Source organism: Pinus tabuliformis, chromosome 9 (genome assembly GCF_031772625.1).
Source record: "Pinus tabuliformis cultivar Carrire ecotype Pingquan chromosome 9, CPIR1, whole genome shotgun sequence".
Classification (NCBI taxonomy): Eukaryota; Viridiplantae; Streptophyta; class Pinopsida; order Pinales; family Pinaceae; genus Pinus; species Pinus tabuliformis.
Window position 1 is genome coordinate 1,665,025 of NC_142307.1, and position 20,024 is coordinate 1,685,048.

The following is a 20,024-nucleotide window of genomic DNA, read 5'->3' on the forward strand; positions in this document are numbered from 1 at the left end:
AGGTAGCATGTCGCTCTTGAACACGGCACTCCGTCACATTCATGTTGTTGGGAAATCCATTTGCCTTACAGTTAATCAAACCTCATTGAAAGTCTTCATGGTTTTGGGTATTATCGTTGAGTCAAATGATGCCAAATCATTAAAGTGTCGTTATGTGTTCAAGAAAAGTTCAACCTTGGTTCAAATCTTTTGCAAAATCTTTGCCTTATTCGTGTCGGCCATCCTTGAGTCAGTCCTTGCAATTATTTTCAAAACTTGATATCATATTTCATGTCGTAGGCTTTGCTACGACGAATCACTTCCTATCGACTTCAGCTCATCATCTAGGAAGTTGATTTAGAAACCTTCAGTACCTTGAAGCCTGCATGCCTTAATGGCAGTTTTTTCGCTTTCAACGACAAGTTCTCATCATTGGCCTTCGATCGAATGATTCTATGAATGTTTGACTTCAGATAACCTATTCGCACTTTATAGATTGTACTGGGAGTACATTAAGAACCATTGTCATTATTGGTGGTTTTTCTCGCGCTTGTTAATGGTTCACATCATTGACCGATAATCAAGTGGTTTATGCCATGTTCAACTTCGAGACATTCACTCGCATGGTTAGAATTGCACTGTAGATCGAGACATGGAGATCAAGACCCTAGATCTAGTTTCATCAATCCAGGTTGCAAGGAGATTTTATATTCATGTCATGATTATGTAGACAGATGGTTGTGTCCATGTTGTGTCTACCATCTATATGATCTTAGTTTTTCCATGCTTGTTCATTGAGTTTGCTTTACTCTGAGTATGGGAATACCTACCTCAAAGATGATTTTTGATATATATTTTGCATTATATTCCCTTGAATGTTCCTTGCAGGTTTCCGACCATTGCCACTGATCTGATCCTTGGAATGATAAAGCGCTTCAATCTTTTAAACTTGACTTCACACTTTAGGGGGCAATCTGTTACACGTCAATTTGTCGCCATGACACTTGATCAATTTATGGATATTATTACCATCTGTGAACATGTTGAAACTATCTCCCTTAGAAGTCCAACAACTCAAAATATGTTAAAGTCCATGAGATATCTGGGTCAAATAGCTCTCACATCTTGTTAAGTTCCACCTGCACCGATTTCTCTAGTGTTTCCCGCGCATTCGCTGAAATTTACTATGAGAACAGTGCAGAGCTACGCTCTGTCTGTAACTATAAACCTACGCAGGTGAATTTTAGAAAGTAAAAATGAAAAGTACATTCTCGAAACCTAGTTGGTTGAATATTTCCCAACTGAAAGCTTCCAAGTGATGACTATTATAACCCTCATAAGATGCATCTCCATCCCTTTTCTCATGGTAACCTAATCCTTCACTAAAGGAGGTTCATCCTTTTCTTAGGGATCTGAAACTTCCCCCTCTTTGATCTACAAAAAGGATTGGAGGGTTGAGGGATGAAGGACGTCAGAATTCAGAGAATACAAACTTACGCTGCCAGTTTGCGATTGGAGAGCTTGTCATCTAAGGAGGAGATTGAAGACATTTGGGAGGGACCTCACGGCATCAAGGCGAAGGTTGTAAGGCTCCTCTTATCTTCTTATTAACACAAATGAGCACTTTCTCCCATTGATTTTTGTATGTTGTGAATGATGAATAGTTCGCAATTGTTTATTATGTTCATTAAGGCAAGTTCAATCCCTAATTTCCTTGATCATTAGGCTAAGTTGTTTGCATTACTATATCGCAAGTGCTTTTGATCCTTTTTATGGTTTATGTTTGCAGGTTCTACTAAGCATTGAAGAGTTGCATCAAGTCACAACCAAGGATCTTCATCAGGCATTTCGTGAAACCAGTAAGAGGCCTATCCATTAGATAGACTGCGTGTAATTCGAATAAGTTCAACTTAGGGAAAGAGTCTGTTCATGTGTCATGATTGTTTCTAGTTTCCATTTAGGATCTAGGATCGCTATTGTCCGCAAGAGGGATTGTCCGGTGTAACACTTGGATCATGTGAAGGGCAAAGTGACTAAACCTCAATACAATGAAGGAAAGGCGAGATTCAAGAAGAATGAGATCACTGCCATGAGGGAGGATCATCGTTGAGTTCATTCGAGATCACTTGATCCCATATATTCCTGATTTGGAAACTCCCAAAGCTATGTATGATGCTCTAGTAGGACTGTACTCCATCAATAACATTGGTCAGAAAATGAGTTTTTGAAGAATCAACTTCGTGATGTTCAAATGACAAAGGATGATATTGTGGCTTCTTATTTCATCTCAATTGAGAGATCAACTTAAAGCTATTAAAGAATTGGTTTCTAATGCAAATCTTGTAAATATAGAACTCAATGGTTTGCCTTTTTCATGGGATTCATTTGCAACCAGCATTTGTGGAAGAAAGGAAGTTCCAAGCTTTGATGAATTATGGGCCTATTGCACTCAAGAGTAATCAAGAGTGAGGATTCAAACACCTCAAGATGGTGATCAAGCATTTACAACTCAATCTAAGAATGGCAGAGGATGAAGGAATTTCGGAAGGTTTCAAATGAATGAAGGAAGAAAACTTGCTGCAGGAAGAAGACCTCCTCCCTCTCATGGAAGGAAGGATATGTCAATAGTTCAATGTTTTTGTTGTCAAGAATATGGCCGCTATAAAGATGGCCAAGCACATATGAAGATGCCAATGAATGATGATGATAACTATTTCTTCTATTATGGTTTTACAAGTTCTATTACGAATAATGATGTTTGGCTGGTAAATAGTGGTGCTTCATGGCATATGGCAGGAAATCATGAAAGCCTCACAGAGTTGGTGGAAAAGAAGACTACACAAAAGGTGGAGCTTGGTGATGATGGAAAATATGCAGTCAAAGGCATTGGTTCAACATCCTTTTAGCTGGAATCAGGAGGTAACATTTTCTTAAATGATATATTATATGTACCTGGTTTGAAAAAGAATTTGGTTTCTACTTCATGCTTGGAAGATAAAGGGTATAGAATTGCTTTTGTTGATGGTCAAGTTCTAGTATGGAAGAAAGGCTCTAGCATAGATTATGCCAAAGTAATTGGTGTGCGAGAAGGAGGCTTGTATAGACTCCTAGGACGATCAATTCAAGCATTGATACATAATGACACTGATCTTTGTTAATTATGGCACCGAAGATATGCACACATTCACTACAAACCCTTGCCTAGAATGAGAGAATTTGTTACAAGTTTATCGGAAATCAAGGTTGAACATGAAGGAGTTTGCAAAGGATGTGCACTTGGAAAGAATACCAAAGGTCCATTTCCAAGTACTAATAGTAGGTCCAAAGGACTTTTAGATGTTATACATTATGATGTATGTGGACCCATGTCTGTGAAATCCTTGGTTGGTTTTCTATACTATGTTACTTTTATTAATGATTTCTCTCGAAAGACATGGATTTATTTATTAAAGACTAGTGATAAAGTCTTTAACAGGTTTCAAGAATTCAAGGCTCATGTGGAGAATTTTACAAGTAAAAGGATCAAAATTGTGAAGTGTAATAATGGTGGAGAATATACCTCTAAGGATCTTATTGGTTTTGGAACAAATGTTGGAATTAAGAGGGAGTTGATAGTCCCTTACAACCCTCAACAAAATGGGATTGTTGAGAGAAAGAACAAATCCATTATGGAAGTTGCTAAAGCTATGATTCATGATCAAGACCTACCTATGTTTCTGTGGGCAGAAGCCTTCAAGACAATTGACTATGACCATAATATAGGTCCCCATTGACTATTGGGGAATAAGACTCCTGAAGAAGTATTCGCAGGTGAGAAGTCGGAAGTTGGAAATTTGAGAATCTTTGGTTGTCCTGTCTACATTCATGTGCCCAAGGAAAAGAGGACCAAGCTGGAACCTTCTGGGAAGAAGGGAACATTTGTTGGATACAATGAGACATCGAAGGCCTACAGAATTTATGTTCCAGGACAACGAACAATTGAGATTAGCAGGGATGTTACTTTTGATGAGGATGTTGCCTTCTAGAAGTCCAAAGGATCACACTTGGATACTGATGATGAGGAGCAAGAAGCTCCCAAGGATGTGGGTTTGGGACCTATGGAACAAAGACCTGTGGATCATCCTCTAAATCAACATGAACAGCTTTAAGGACCGAGTGAACCTATGGATCCACCAACGTCATTGTACCAGATACCAAGAAGACGTTAGCATGGCTTGAAAGAACATTGCAGGAAGCAGAGGGGCAAACATCTCTGCCTAGATCTTTTAGTGAATCCAAACATGTCAAGAAATACTCAAGTTATGCAACAATGATGAATAAGATAATTGAGTCTGAGCCAACCAACTATGAAGAAGCAGCAAGTCAGCAAGTTTGGAAAGATGTTATTTTAGAAGAGTACCAGTCTATTATGAAGAATGACGTATGGCAAATCATGCCTAGACCTGAACGGAAGTCAGTGGTAACTTCCAAGTCGATATACAAGATCAAGCACACAGTTGATGGCAGCGTAGACAAGTACAAAGCAAGATTCGTGGCTAGAGGGTTCTCCCAGAAAGAGGGAAAGGTTTATGAAGACACATTTGCTCCAGCTGCCAAGTACACTTCCATTAGATCTATTACTGCTATTGCTTCTATTGGAGGTTGGAAATTACATCAAATGGATGTCAAAACTACTTTCCTCAATGGGGTGATTGAGGAGGAAGTGTGCATATAACAACCTCAACAGTTTGAGGTTCAAGAGAGGGAGACTCATGTTTGCAAATTGAAGAAAGCTTTGTACGGACTCAAGCAGGCACCTTGAGCTTGGTACTCTCAGATCGATGGATAGCTGACAAGTCTTGATTTTACTAAAAGAAATGTTGATCGAAACCTATACTTCATAATTGTTAAAGATGAGACTCTAATTTTGCTACTATATGTTGATGACATGTTTCTCAAAGCAGCAGAGAATCTCATAGTCCAATGTAAGAGGGAGCTGATTTCTGAATTCAAAATGAAGGATCTTGGTTTAATGCATTATTACTTGGGATTAGAAGTATGGAAAAAGTCGGGTGAAATTTTCCTTGGTCAAGGAAAGTATATTGTTAAGATCCTTCAGAGATTTGGGATGATGGACTACAACTCCATAGATACTCCCATGGTGACTAATTTGAAGAAGCTGTGAGACTCTGATTCTGACTTGGTTGATCCCTCTATGTATCATCAACTGATTGGCTCATTAAACTATTTGGTTAACACCATACCTGCTTTTTGCTATGAAGTGAACACTCTAAGTCAATTCTTGGTGGAACACGGGCATATAGACTACATTGCAACGAAACATATATTGAGATATTTGCATGGCACTATTAATTATGGATTGAGATATGTATCAAATGGTGAACTATAGTTGCATGGATTCACTAACTCAGATTGGGTTGGAAGTGTTGAAGATAGAAAGAGCACTTCAGGATGTTGTTTCAGTTTGGGCTCCACTATGATATCTTGGATGAGCAGGAAGCAAATGTTTGTTGCACTTAGTACTGTTGAAGCTGAATATATTGTTGCTTGTTTGGCGAGTTGTGAAGTGGTGTGGCTTCAGAAGTTACTCGCGGGATTGTTTGATCTTGTGCTAGAACCAACCATGATATATTGTGACAATCAAAGTTGTATGAAGATTTCTAAGAACATAGTCCTCCATGACAAGTCGAAGCACATCGAGATCAAGTACCATGACATCTGAATCATTCTTCAATAGGGAGCAGTGAGGCTTCAACACATCTCTATTGATGAGCAGGTTGTTAACATTCTTACAAAGCCTTTGCCCCGGATGAAGTTCATTTACTTCAGCGATAGACTTGGAGTTGTTGAGAATCCCTCCCTTGGTGAAAGGAAATGTTGATGTTGTAACACTTATGGGCCCCAACTGCTCCCTTCAGTCATGGGGTTTGACCGAGAAACCATGGTTTATGGTTGAGGATATTAGCCCTATAAGCATCAAAGCCTAGATTTCTCCCTTGGTCATGGGGTTTGACCTGGAAGCCTTGGACTTTGGCTGGGGAGATTGGCTCAATTAGCATCAAGGCTTGGATTGCTCCCTCAGTCATGGATTTTTCACCATATTAACATGGGGTTTGGCTAGTGGGTTGAGGTTGTGCCTCATAGCATCAGGCAAGTACTTACCATTCATAACATGTGACAACATGTAGAAATAGTAAATGGGCCCTAGGTTCACCATGGCTCAGGTGGGGTTCCTGACATGTCTCCAAATGACGACTTGTTGAGTTGGTGACCCTAGGACTAGTGGGTGAATAATGCCTTTATTGGATGTTGATGCTACCAGTGTTTCAATCTTTCAACCTTTTCTTGGAATAAGGAAATTTTTTTCATCATTTGTACATTTGTGGAAGTCAAGGAGAAATACCTCCCTCATTAAGAGGGAGTGTTGAAAATATATAGTTGGAGTTGGTATTTTTTTCAACAAATTCAAATGAAAAATTATTATTCTTTATGTTGTTCAAGTTGGCCGCAATCTTCCAGGTCATCCCCGCCTCATGAAGGGGTTTGACCCTTGGTCAAAACCCACTCATTTGGACATATATATATATTGACGAATTGACCTCCTCATTTGGCATCTCATCTCATCACACAAATTCAGATCTATTCTACAAGAAGATTTATGTTCACACGTGTAAAGGAGGAAGAAGACTCTTTGACCAGCGAAGTTTGATTATCTTATCTTTGTTTCACTAGCATTAACTTCAGCATATTCTAGCTACTTTGACTTGGAATCTTTGACTGATTAAAGGGCGGATATTCTAGGCATATTTTGGGCATCCTTGACCTGACGTTGACCAAACCTTCAAAACAACACTGGATGTTGACCGCACTTGTTGATTGGCTTTGACTGCAAGTCAAATTGGGCAATCAACCGAATTTTTCTGTGGAGCAGCATGGCTAAAATTTGGCCCCTTGACCTCAGTTGACCAGGAGTAGCAGAAGGCCAAATTTTGGCACCTTTGACCAGATCTAATATGTCAATAAAAGTTTGACTTTCTCTCTCCTTCAACCAAAATTGACTTTGTTGTCGCTCAAATTCTACACAAGATTTGCGGCAACGCTCAAGACAGAGGTTGTCACTGTGATCCTTGTCCTCTATGTTTAAGTTGCAACCACAAAGTATTAGGGCTCCACAAAGTAACCACCAAGGATACATTGACTTAACCACCAAAGTCCAAGAGGTCAATTTCTCTTAAAAAAATCCATTTTTCCCTTGGTGGAGGTCCTCCAAAATTTAATTCTTTTTTGACCCATGAATTTTTTATGATTTCCCACATGGAAAGAATTTAATTTCTTCCAAATTAATTTTTGACTCAAATTTAATTAATTTTCTGGCTAATTATTTTCTTTTTTATTTTTGCCAAGAAAATTAATTAAAAGACTCAAGAGGGAATTAATTATTTTTCCACCCTCAAATACTTTAGCCATGGTGTCTCGCTATGAGTAACCATGCACTAAAATATTATTACAAGATATTACAATTTAATTCAACCCTAGAAGGGGAAATACACATTCGACATAGACCCTCAAGACATTACACAATTTTGCGACAAGACACATGATGTAGTATGAAAAATACAGACTCGATAAACACTAGGACTCACCTAAGACCTTGTCAACGAATTCCACCCTAGTTTTGAGGTATATCTAGGACAAAAACTTTGCCAATTATCCGTGTTTACAAACACACATAATTCGTGGAAGCTAAAAAACTCCCTAGGACGAAATCCCGTGACAAAAATCATAGGCTTACCTAGGTGTTGTTACATGGCTTAATAGTCATACTAGAATCATTTACAATATTTTACAGAGTTTTAGTTTAGAATGATGAAAATGATGTTGAATGTAATCAATGAATGAATTGAATTGATTTTACATGAGAAAATGAAGCTCAATAAGAATACAGAGATATTTAGAGAAATAGAAACATCATGTTTCTATTAGGAAATAGAAACAACCAGTTTCTTCTAAGAAACTACTAAAAAGATAAAAATAGAAACAACGAATAAGAATGAGCATTAAACACTAAATAGCATTATTCTAATACCCTCCCTTAATGCTCAATCTATTTACAACACCGATAAACCCTCTGAATTTTACAAACTTATCAGGACCAAGAGGCTTAGTGAAGATGTCGGCGGGCTACTCCGTTGTGGGAACATAGTGCAACTAAACGGATCCGTCTTCAACAAGCTTGCGAATGTAGTGACAATGGGTTTCTACATGCTTTGTTCGTTCATGAAAAACTAGATTCTTGGCAAGTTTGAGCACTCCCTAATTATCATAGAACAAGGGAGTAGGGCCTGTCTGGAAAACATGCATATCCACAAGCATACGTCGAAGCCAAACTGCCTCACAAGATGCCTTAACTGCTCCTCGATATTCTGCTTCTGTTGAGGAGAGAGCCACTGCCTGTTGCTTCTTACTAGTCCAGGTGACTGCACCGAATCCTAGATTAAACACATACCCAGCTGTAGATTTACGGTCATCAACCGAACCGGCCCAGTAAGAATCTGTGTAACCATTGAGTATAGGATCGGAACTTCGAGTGTACAGAATTCCATAATCAGGAGTTGCACGCACATAACGCAACACACGCTTTGCTGCTATCCAATGATTAGCCTTAGGTGTTGACATAAAGCGGGAAATGTAGCTCACTGCAAAACTGATGTCAGGTCTAGTGGCAGTAAGGTAGATGAGGCTGCCCACTAATTGCCTGAATAAAGTTTCATCCACAAGGGGTGAGGATGACTGAGCTGAAAGTTTGAGCCCTGGTTCCATAGGAGTTGTGGCAGGTTTGCAATCCTGCATTCTGAATCTGTCCACAAGATTTCTGGCATACTTGGACTGAGAGAGAAAGATGTTGTTCTCAGTCTGCCAGACTTCAACCCCCAAACAATAATGAAGAAGTCCTAAATCTGTCATATCAAAAGTGTTGCACAAATCTTGTTTGATCCCATGGATCAAATGTGTTGAGCTGCCAGTAATGATAAGGTCATCCACATAGACAACCACAAACAGAATATCATCACCAGTATGCTTGATATACAGGTTTGCATCAGATGGACTCCGCTGAAAACCATGATCTGTGAGGTACTGATCAATTTTCATGTACCAAGCCCGAGGAGCTTGTTTCAGACCATAGAGTGCTTTGACTAATCTACAGACTTTTTGTTCTTGACCGACAACCTTGAATCCTGGAGGCTGCGTCATGTAGACTTCTTCCTGTAAGTCACCATTCAGAAAAGCACTCTTTACATCCATCTGATGGACTTTCCAATTGAACTGAGCTGCTAAGGCAAGGACAAGCCGTATGGTACTCATCTTGGCTGTAGGAGAAAAGGTCTCCTCATAGTCAATGCCTTCCTTCTGTGAGAACCCTCGAGCAACAAGACAAGCTTTATACTTGTCTAGGGTTCTGTCTGCTTTGTATTTCACTTTATACACCCATTTGCAACTAATGGGCTTTTTCCCTGCAGGAAGATCAGAAAGGGTCCAAGTGTGATTCTTCTGAAGACTCTGGAATTCAGCTTCCATAGCCTGTTCCCACTCAGGTGTACCCTTAGCCTCTGAATAGGTTTGAGGCTCAAAAATACTGTGCAGGTTAGCCATAAGAGCAAAATTTACTGTAGACTATTGTTTGCTCTTATGTCTAGAAGTTCTACCTTCAAGGAGCTCATTATCTCGGAGATCACCAATGGTTTTAGCCCACCATTTAGGCCGGAGAGTAGAGGAACCAATATCAGGAGGAGGTGGAGAAGGCTCAGGAACAATAGGAGCAGCAAGAGGAGGGTTATTTTCCGGAGGAAGCTCAGGTAGAGTATCATCAAATACTGATGCTGCATCATCCCTCCCATCAGGTGGACCTACCGGAAGAAGAACACTGTGAGGCTGATCCTCAGAACACTGCTCAGAAGGAGGAGACTGAAAGAATCCTCTGTCTTCATCAAATACTACATCCCGACTGAAGCTAAGACGACCAGTGGCTATATCTATCAACCTATAGACCTTGTGATGATCACTATACCCTGTCATCATGAGTTTTTGGCTTTTGGAATCCAACTTAGAGCGCTTAGCCGTTGGAATCCAAACATATGCAACCGAGCCAAAAACTTTGAGGTGACTGATCTTAGGCTTACGGCCAGACCAAACCTCTTCGGGAGTCTTCCCTTTAACAGCCTGAGTAGGTGATCGGTTAAGAAGATAGACAGCAATAAATACTGCTTCAGCCCAAAATTTGTTCGGAACACTCCTGTGTTGTAACATGGAACGGACCATTTCAACAACTGTACGGTTGCGGCGTTCGACAACACTGTTCTGCTGAGGAGTGTAGGGTGTAGTTAACTGGCATTTGATGTCATGAGTATCACAGAAGTTGGAGAAAGCATAAGAACAAAATTCCCCCCCCTCCCCCCCCTGTTATCTGTCCTAAGAGTCATGATATTATAGCCAGACTCTTTTTCAACTAAGGATTTAAACTTCTAAAAGATACTAAATACATCAGATTTATATTTTAGAAAATACACCCACATCTTTCTACTGAAATCATCTACAATAAGCAAAAAATATTTGCAACCAGTAATAGAAGATGTATTCATAATTTCATAGGACCACAAATATCAGCATGAATTAACTGGAGTACCTTAGATGCACGCCAAGATTCTACATCCTTGAATGAAGACCGATGTTGCTTGCCAGCTTGACAGGCGTCGCATACTCCCAACCACTGAGTCTGAATATCAGGTAACCCTGACACAAGTCCCTCCTGAGAGAGCTGAGAGAGATACTGCATGTTTAGATGCCCATATCGCTGATGCCATAGAGTGCTGATGGGAGAAACACGAACTGCTAGAGCTACTTTTGGAGAATCTCCAATGTCAAGAAGCCTGTATAGACCATGATCCTCTAAGCCAAAAGCAATTGTAAGACTAGTGTCCCTGTCGATAATGGAACACTTGTGCGCACTGAACACTACATCAAGCTGAGGAGAGTTCCTCATAAGCTGAGATAGCAGATTAATTTCCATACCAGGAACATAATACACATTCAGGAAGATGAGTGTGCGCCCACCAAGCTGGATCTGAACTGTACCTTTGCCGATGTGCCAACCACTGTGTACTCTTCACCTCCGCCGAATACTACTGAATCATTGAAAGGTGAGAATTCAATAAACTAGTCACGCCTTTGAGAGAAATGGCGTGATGCACCAACGTCAATGTACCAAGCCGAAGACGGGACATGATCTAAAGCCCTTTTAGCCATAAAGGCGTAAAAGGCAGATTCTATCTGCTTGGAATGTTCTGCAACATTCGTTGTCTGATGGGGCCCTCCCTGTTTCTTCTGTTCAGAAGCAATCCTCTGTCGGCAATCTTTCTTCATGTGGTCGAATTTGTGATAGTAATTACACTACACATTTTTCTTCCTACCAGGATCCAAAAACTGAGAAGAACCTTTCTGTTGAAAGGACTAAGAGGATTAATATTTGGCAGCAAAAGCATTTTCTGAGGAGGCTAATGAGGCACCACTACCAAACTATTGTTTCCAACGATCCTGCTGCATGAGTTTGGTGCATAACTCCGGAAACTTCAGATCAACATTAGTGGAGGTAATGTTGAGTGTTTCTATGAAGTGCTCATAAGGTTTTGGTAGACTTTTCAGAGTGATGACTACCATATCTTCTTCCTCCATGGTCCGACCAATGGCTTCGAGCTGATCTCGAATGTCTTTAATCTTGTTAAGATGTTCCTGTAAAGACATATGCTCTTCCATCATGATGGAGAACAACTGATTCTTGAGAAAAAAAGCTCTGCTCTTGTCGGATGTCTCATGCAGTTCCTTCAAATGTTGCCAGATTTCAGCAGCTGTCTTGCCGGAAGGAATCTGCGGTAACTGATCTTCAGTCACAAAGAGTTTGAGAAGCATAACAGCCTCTCGATTTCGATCATCAAATTTATCTTGATCGGTACCAGTTGTACCGGGACGAAGCTCTTTGCCCAAAATGAGTTGATCAAGACGCCTATATTCAAAAATGGTCAACATTCTCTGTTTCCAGATGTTATAATTGGTGCCATTAAAGCATTGACTGCCTTCCAACATCAAGTTGGTTAGCGAAGCCATCTGCACGTTTCCCAAGACACAGAAAACAATAAAGGAGTCTGGCACGGATTTCAATGCAGATGCCGGCTGATCCGAACAAAAATTGGACAGGTGCTGGAAACAAATTTCAAATCTGCTGACTCAAAAATCGAGGTACAGAAAACGATGCACCTAGAAAAGTCTGACGACTTGGTCGAAAGACGAGCCACCGGAATTAGACTTTCTGTTTCATTTGAATTCGAAATATACTGAAATAACCCACAGATCAAAACCCTCGCTTAACACGTACAGCGCTACTTTAACATCGGGACCAGAAAATGACCAGAAAAATCTGAATCGACCGCTGAAGAGGGTTGACTGTTACGTAAAAAAAAATTGTTGACTGTCACGGAACTAGTGGAGTGTCAGACTAGTGGAGCGTAAAAAAAAATTCCGAGACTTGAGGTTGCGCCACCATACAGTTCACAGGAATGCAGCTTTGGCCATGATCAACTCGTAGATAAAACTGCTACGACCTGCTGGATTTGGTGCAACGAAAAAAAATCGAGAGCAGTTTCACGGAAAAAAATCAAGGCACAGTATACGAATTCCTTGTTCTTCGACGGCTTTGACCGACGTTTGCTGCTCGGATAAACCAGCATGCAAATAGGCAGAATACGCAACGGACACGTGAATATGCACAGAGACGTCGTCGATTGTGGGTTCTGATGATCCGACGCAGCCTATTCTCCACTACAGGTACGCTAGGAATGACATGGCAATTGCCAAAGACGCTGAGTGGCCAGGGCAAGGCAGATCTAGCGTATATATGCGTCCCTCTCTCTTATCTCTGCGTCTGGCACGCTCACGTTTTCTGGAGCTGATACAGAGAAGTGAATACAATGGCGATTCAACAAGACGCCGTGAGGAATGCGAAGAGGAGAACGAAACGCAAGTATGATCTCTTGCCCAGAGAACCCGAGGACGTTGAGGAAGATGGAAGCGGCGGCTATCCACAGCATAAAAGAAGCCCTAGGAGTAGTCGGAAGCAAAACCCACAGGTGCAAATTAAACAACGACGTCCAAAAACAATTAACGCCCCAAAAAAATTTCAGATTCCAAGAGCAATTTCGAAATGAGCCACAAAATTTTTCAAGCAATGAAAAATTATTTCGAAAGATACCTGTTCTCTGATACCATAATCAATGAATGAATTGAATTGATTTTACATGAGCAAATGAAGCTCAATAAGAATACAGAGATATTTACAGAAATAGAAACAACCATTTTCTTCTAAGAAACTGCTAAAAAGATAAAAAAAGAAACAGCGAATAAGAATGAGCATTAAACACTAAATAGCATTATTCTAATAGAATGATGACTATGATCTTCAAAAAAAAAATCCCACTACTTTGTACCCTACTTCTTGGACAGTTGACACAAGTGTGGTCAACAGACTTCAAAAGTAGAATGGTTATTTAGACTATGTTTGACTGGGCATTCAAATGTACAAATTGATTGAATCGGACAATTTCTCCTAAGAAAAGGTTGTTGGTTTTTTCCCCTAGTTTGGGGTTTTCCCAGGGTAAATTTCGTGTCTCTTGTGCATCTTTATTTTACTATGGTCTCCACTGCCCTACTGCATTTATGATTGAAATTTTATGGAGTGTAATTGCTTTATGATCTGAATTGTGCTAAAGAAGTAATTGTATCATTGGAAGTAATTATCTGGCAGAAAATTTGTGCTTGTTTTAATTGCACTACAAAAATCAACAGCCACTAGGAATTTTCTAGCACTAATTTGCTTGTAGGGTTATTTTGGGTGGATGTTTGTGGACGAAAATCTAGGTTTTTCCTCCTTAAATCTTTTAAATGCAAAATCTAGGATTTGTTGTGGTGAAACTTCCCTCGGTAGCATTGACATCATCCTTCCAAAACTTTTGTGTGTCTTAGTAACCATAATCCCTAGCCAAACTTCACCTCGAAGCCTATTTGGCGGTTTACCCTGTTGCTTTGTTGAATTAATCATTAAGTAAACTCTTTCAATAACTTCTATATGTCTAGGTACTCCTTTATCATTGCATATCAATAAACCCTAGCTTGTCGAAGTCCTTAGCTAACCTAGGGTTAGAATATTTGCTCCTTTATAAAGAAAACTTGATCATATTCCATCTTCAAGGTATCTTTCCCTAGCCTACTTATATCGGAGCTCTCTTATTAGAATATCCTTAAAGGTGAATATAAGGAAGCCTCCCTTGTGGTGAAATTCCCCTAAACAGCAAGAGGAAGGTTGTTGAGGTGACAATGGCAATCCTTCCTCATTGTTGCCATAGTGTCTAGCCCTCGCCTTGTGAGTCACCCCCCACCCCCTCCAAGGCCTGCTAAATTATGCTACGACAGTGACCACCATGGTGAAACAGGAAAAAAGGAATAACTTCCAAGCATCATGATTCATTATCTGATTTAACCCATGATCCCTAATTTCATGCCAAATACATTGCGTACACACTTAGTATGAAGCAATGGACAATTGTACCTCAGTTATTTCGGGACAACAGAGACATCAATGAGTGAGTTGAGCATGATATAAAAGGCATATGTGGTTTGTTTTCTGCAGAGGATGTGAAATGTCATCATCAGGAACACTCTCTGAGATGTGGATCATCAAACAAAAATCTTCTATAGTTTCCCCTAGAAGTGAGGGAATAACAGAATGCATTTCTTGGCATTATTTTGTGTCCATGTGTAGAAGTGAGTAAGCATGGTGGAGAAATTCCAAACAACACGAATTGGTCAGTAGCATTTATAATCTATTAGGTTTATATGATTTTGACAAAATAAATAAATACCCAAATTTCATCACACCATTTATGAAAATCTAGCCAAATATTCATTTCCACCATTTATATAGCTATTAGCTTGGAAAATTATGTCTACAATTGACCCACTGTGAAGAAACCACAAAATTATATAAGACGTTATTAAACTTTTCATAGGTTGAATTTAGCATCCATTTTGTTCTCCACAAATCTAACATTTTTCAAATAAACAATCTACAAAATGCATACAAACTTTAATTACTTTGGGTTTCCTTTACCCCAGTAATATTTAATAAACAGAATTTCACCACAAGATGATTTGAGCCATTATACCTGCCATTTGCCTTCCAATTTTAGTTATCAATCCATCCTCATCAATCGCATCAATTAGGTACAGTTGCTTTAAAGCATCCTCCAAGGACTCACCTGCAATAACAGCAAAGGGCTATGTTAGTAATATTCTAACTAATATTGATGTTACTCCATTACAAGCAAAAGGTAACCTTTCAAATATATAGCCCAATTAAAAGCTACGAATGAACATTAAAATGATAATGTTTTATTCAATCCAGATAAGACAGAACACATCAAATATCTTATAAAAAAATACAAAAAAAAAAACTGCGCAGAAGCAAATTAGCATATTACATGGAAAGTCACATGATCCTTACGTGATGGCTGGTCAAGAAAATCAAAGTTAAGAACATCTACATCTGTAAGGTCCAATGACTTTAAATGAAGCACGGCAGTAGCAAGCGATGAACGTTGAATTTCAGGAATCGTTGCCTCAAGCAATTCATGCTCATACACAGATAATGGATAGAGTCTATAACATTTTCCAGGACGTGTCCTTCCAGCTCTGCCTGCTCGTTGATTAGCCTGCACTCTGCATGTTATTGAACTCAGATAGTCATCCAGCCTGGTTCATGATATCTTCCAAGAAAGAAAAGGATAAAGAAAGAAAACAATCATATCAATGTCCAAGAAAGACCAAATAGGTCAATAGACTAGAGATACAATCCACTATCAGAACAGAAAGTGATTCAATATACAATACTCTTACGATATTCCTTATGATAATACAATATGAAAAGAAAAGTGAATTGCTATAATGATACAATACCGAAAGTAAAGCAACTCCTGTACTAATATAATAATCTAAACTTCAGTAAAATAAAAACATGCAAATTATGTATATCTCAATAGGTCATAAACCATAACAATGAAAAATGTTCTATGATGTGATATGATAGAAACGCAATAAGATAACCCAGATGTCCAACAAGAAAGAAAGAATGAGAACTACAACTGCTTCAACTACTTTAAGAGACATCCAAAAGAATGTTTTTAAATTTTGATATCATAAAGTGCATTGTGTAATGTGAATGAGAACTACAACTGCTTCAACTACTTTAAGAGATCCAAAAGAATGTTTTAAATTTTGATATCATAAAGTGCATTGTGTAATGTTTTAAATTTTGATATCATAAAGTGCATTGTGTAATGTTTTAAATTTTGATATCATAAAGTGCATTGTGTTTCTAATAACATTTATGAATCCCAGTCTCACAACGAAGCTCAAAAATACCCGCCTTTGATAAAGATGACGTGCAAAATTCCAGCTATAGATAGGGTAATCCTCATTGCACAAACATAACCCAAAAAAGATGAGAACAATAATAAATATATATTGAAATACATAAAATACTATGCTTCTATTAGCAAGGATGTCACGTCAAGTTTGGTTGCAACAGCACACAACCTTGCTTTGGGGAGTTCCAAGCAACCAATGCCTTGTAACATTTCATAGAAATCTGACCACTTGTTTCCTCCTCTACTAGCAGCAAACACCTTCTTCTTGACCTTAACTTCTCCGCAAGAGTAAATGGAAAATATCTTGGGTTTTGACAAAAGCCATTTCTTTTAAAAATGCAAATAGCATAAAAAGGAGTCACTAGAAGGGAAGGTCACAACAAAAATGTATAATATATCCAGTGTGTTGCAACTTATCATCATATTTTTGAATTGGAATCTCATATAACATACCGACTAATCTGCACCACATCAAGAGAGTACATCCCAGTCCCAGGGTTGTATTGGCGTTGCTTCACAAAGCCTGGATCAATGACATATCTGCAAAAGTATAGGCAAATCATAACTATGTGTAGAAAGGGAAGTCTATATGTTGGGAGATAATTATCTTGGGGCATAATTAGAAATATATTGCAGCAACATGCACAACGATCATCAAGCATTTGACCAAAAATACAGTGGCTGCAAACAATTAGTATTAGCAGTACAGTGTGGAACAAAAAAATGTCAAGCTAGTTATTCCAGACAATGAATCCATATAGAACATAGAACATATTAAGAAGAATTATTCTTGTGAACCAAACAGAAAGAAATCAACGATAACTGCAAGTCATCTAATAATGTCTCTCACAGATAGTGCAGGATAGGCATGACTTATCCCAAATACTCTGATTAATCACCCAACTTATCCATGTCACAAGCCAGCAAATATAGGTGACAATGACAGTAAAATGGGCAATGTCTATAAAAGTTAGTTAGAACTTAAACAATTGGCATTACAATTGAATCTACACCAAAAAACAACCTCTCGTACAAGTTCAGGACCAAAGTATCTGTCACATCCTAAGCTCCTGTTGCTTTGGGTTGGTTCTTGCCAAGTTCCAACACAAGGGGGGTATCACTAACACTATGACCCATCTATTAGTGAATGCAATAGAACCTAGGTCAGAAAGCAGGTCAAGTGCACAAGGTGAAACTAGTAATTCAGCACAGAGATCCAGAGTACTAGTGCCTGCCGTGGGTCATGGAATCAGATTAGAAACAAAAGCCCATATTCGTGGGGTGATGAAGAATTCCGATGATGTATCAATGGAAGTTGAGGATCACCAGAACAGTGTAACTCAAACCCTATGATCAATGCTGAAAGACAGCTCTATCATGGTTAGTCAAATGCAATCAAAGGGAAAATTTATTTGTGTTACAAACAGTAAAAGTTAGAACAACCCACCAGATTTGCAAGGCTTCATTAATTCAGGGTAGAAATTTCCACAAGACCTCAAAAAGGTGACACAATTACATAAAGTAAGACAGCTGCAAGCATTAATTAGAGAACTCAAAACACAAGAAAAGGGAGACCATATGCAAACCAAGTGGCCAAGTTCTATCTTATGTCAAGACATCTAGAATTACAAGCAAGAAATCTAAATCAACTCTCAAGGCATCCAATCCTGTTACAACATAATCCTTTCATTTTAAAAGGCTTCTGTCTCCATGAAATCTGCATCCTAGATCTGACAGCGCATCCTGCTAAGTCTCCGAAAGAATGTATCATGCATTAGATCAATCACAAATCTATCACTAAGTACCACTGTTGCGACCTACATTTTCTAAAGAGAGGCCATTGACTACCAGAAAAGTGGTGGCAACAATAAGCCTACGCTGGAGTTAATTGGGCGAGGAGTTGATTACTGCTTGCATGAATCAAGCGAACTGATGTAACTGCCTGTTTAGAAAATGCATGGGTTGCTCCTCTACTTAACTATACTTCACTGGCGCATGCACTTTGCTTCGCTGCTGAAAATGGTGTTTACCACTCATGCACATTGCATATCTATGAGACTTAATTAAATGTGCGTTCCTGTGCCGTGCAAGTAAGCATCTCTTATGTGCAACCAACACAGACAGAACTACTGTTTCACAATAGACAGATGCTCTTAAACATAGAAAGTCTCCTTCTTAATGAATATTCATTCCAGATCACTATCATAGCATGCGCCTTGCTTTGCAACTGCCAAAACAGTGCCCTACTCCACACCTAGATTAGCACAACCACCAGGAGAACAAATGCATGGTGAGTTATAGTTAGAATATAACAAAACAAGCCTGCAACTCCCATGCCCTGCATGACTTAACTCCTCCAAGGAAGTGCACCATCCACTTCTCCAAGACAACAATATGTTGATTTGGGTAGCATCGGATGCGCTCTAGCTCCGAAATTTAGTGGAGGGGCTAGAATACATAAGATCTCCAAGACCCAGAAATTGTTTGGAGAAATTCCACCTGGATTGTGAGTTATTAAAATAATTAATATTTTTAATGGGGTTCCCAAGTCTAAACTTAGGAAAATAAAAATATTAAAGGGTATTAATAAAAATATGGGTGAGAAGCTTCTAAGAGATGAGGATCAAGTATGTTTTAATCTTAGTTGTTGATTAGGGACTTAATCTTGGTCGTTGATTCATCAACAGGAAAGGTATAAGAGGAGGCTTCAAGGTCAGTTGGAGATACACTAAGTGATCAAATCAGTTCGATTTTTTTGGGGCGTGGTTTGCTGAGAAAATCGAACTAGTGATTTGAGTTGCAATCAGAGGGGCAGAAGCAGAGATTTGGATCAGAAAGGAGTTCCGAGCCAAAGAGTATCGGGCAAAGAGGCAGCAGTAACATCAAAGAGGCAGCGCAGAGGCCTACGCAGCCCAGGAAGGGGCTCACGTAGTGCTGACACAGGCCAAGAGGGTCTCTCACAATGGCAGTGTAGGATATTTGTCAAAAGTTTGAGATTTTGCTGGATAAGCGAGGTTTTGAGTCGAGAGGGCCAAACACCAGTCTTCCTCCAGCAAATCAATCCAGCGGAAGGGGTGATGCGGTCTCCTAGAGGCAAGACAATGGCCCAAGCAGTGATTGGGCTGGGATTTCGCAGTGTTTGTCAGAGTCAAGCCACTCAATGGATCAGTTGTGACTTGGAGAACAAGGTAAACCCCCGTATGTATTTCTTACTGCGATGATTTCTCTAAAAGGTTAGCCTGTGTGAGAGGCAACCTGTTGTACTCAGATTCTTCTTGCTTAATAATACAAACCCTCTATCTGTTGCACCGGTTTTCCCGCATTGGGTTTTTCCAAGGACGTGTTGTCCAAAAATAACGGTGTCCCTTGTGTGTTTGTCTCATATATTTTCAGTTTATGATTTGTATGTCAATGTAGTCTGCAGTAGTGTTTTTCATCACTATTTATAAATTAAATAACTTGTTGAATGTAATAACAAGTAGGAGATTATAAACCAGTGATTGCAGTAGGATTTCTAAT

The 20,024-nt window shown here is 39.3% G+C and overlaps 1 protein-coding gene across 3 annotated transcripts in view; it reads right to left on the reverse strand.

Annotated features, from left to right (window-relative positions):
• The window catches only part of LOC149146812 (putative pre-mRNA-splicing factor ATP-dependent RNA helicase DEAH4), a 448,775-nt gene that overhangs the window by 265,861 nt on the left and 162,890 nt on the right, over positions 1-20,024 (reverse strand). For all 3 annotated transcript variants that reach the window (XM_089438928.1, XM_089438927.1, XM_089438929.1), the window contains 3 exons: positions 16,959-17,045; positions 15,584-15,798; positions 15,246-15,338 (listed from right to left, as the gene is read on the reverse strand). In XM_089438928.1, coding sequence (XP_089295054.1) covers positions 15,246-15,338; positions 15,584-15,798; positions 16,959-17,045 — 395 coding nt within the window. The remainder of the gene's footprint in view (positions 1-15,245; positions 15,339-15,583; positions 15,799-16,958; positions 17,046-20,024) is intronic.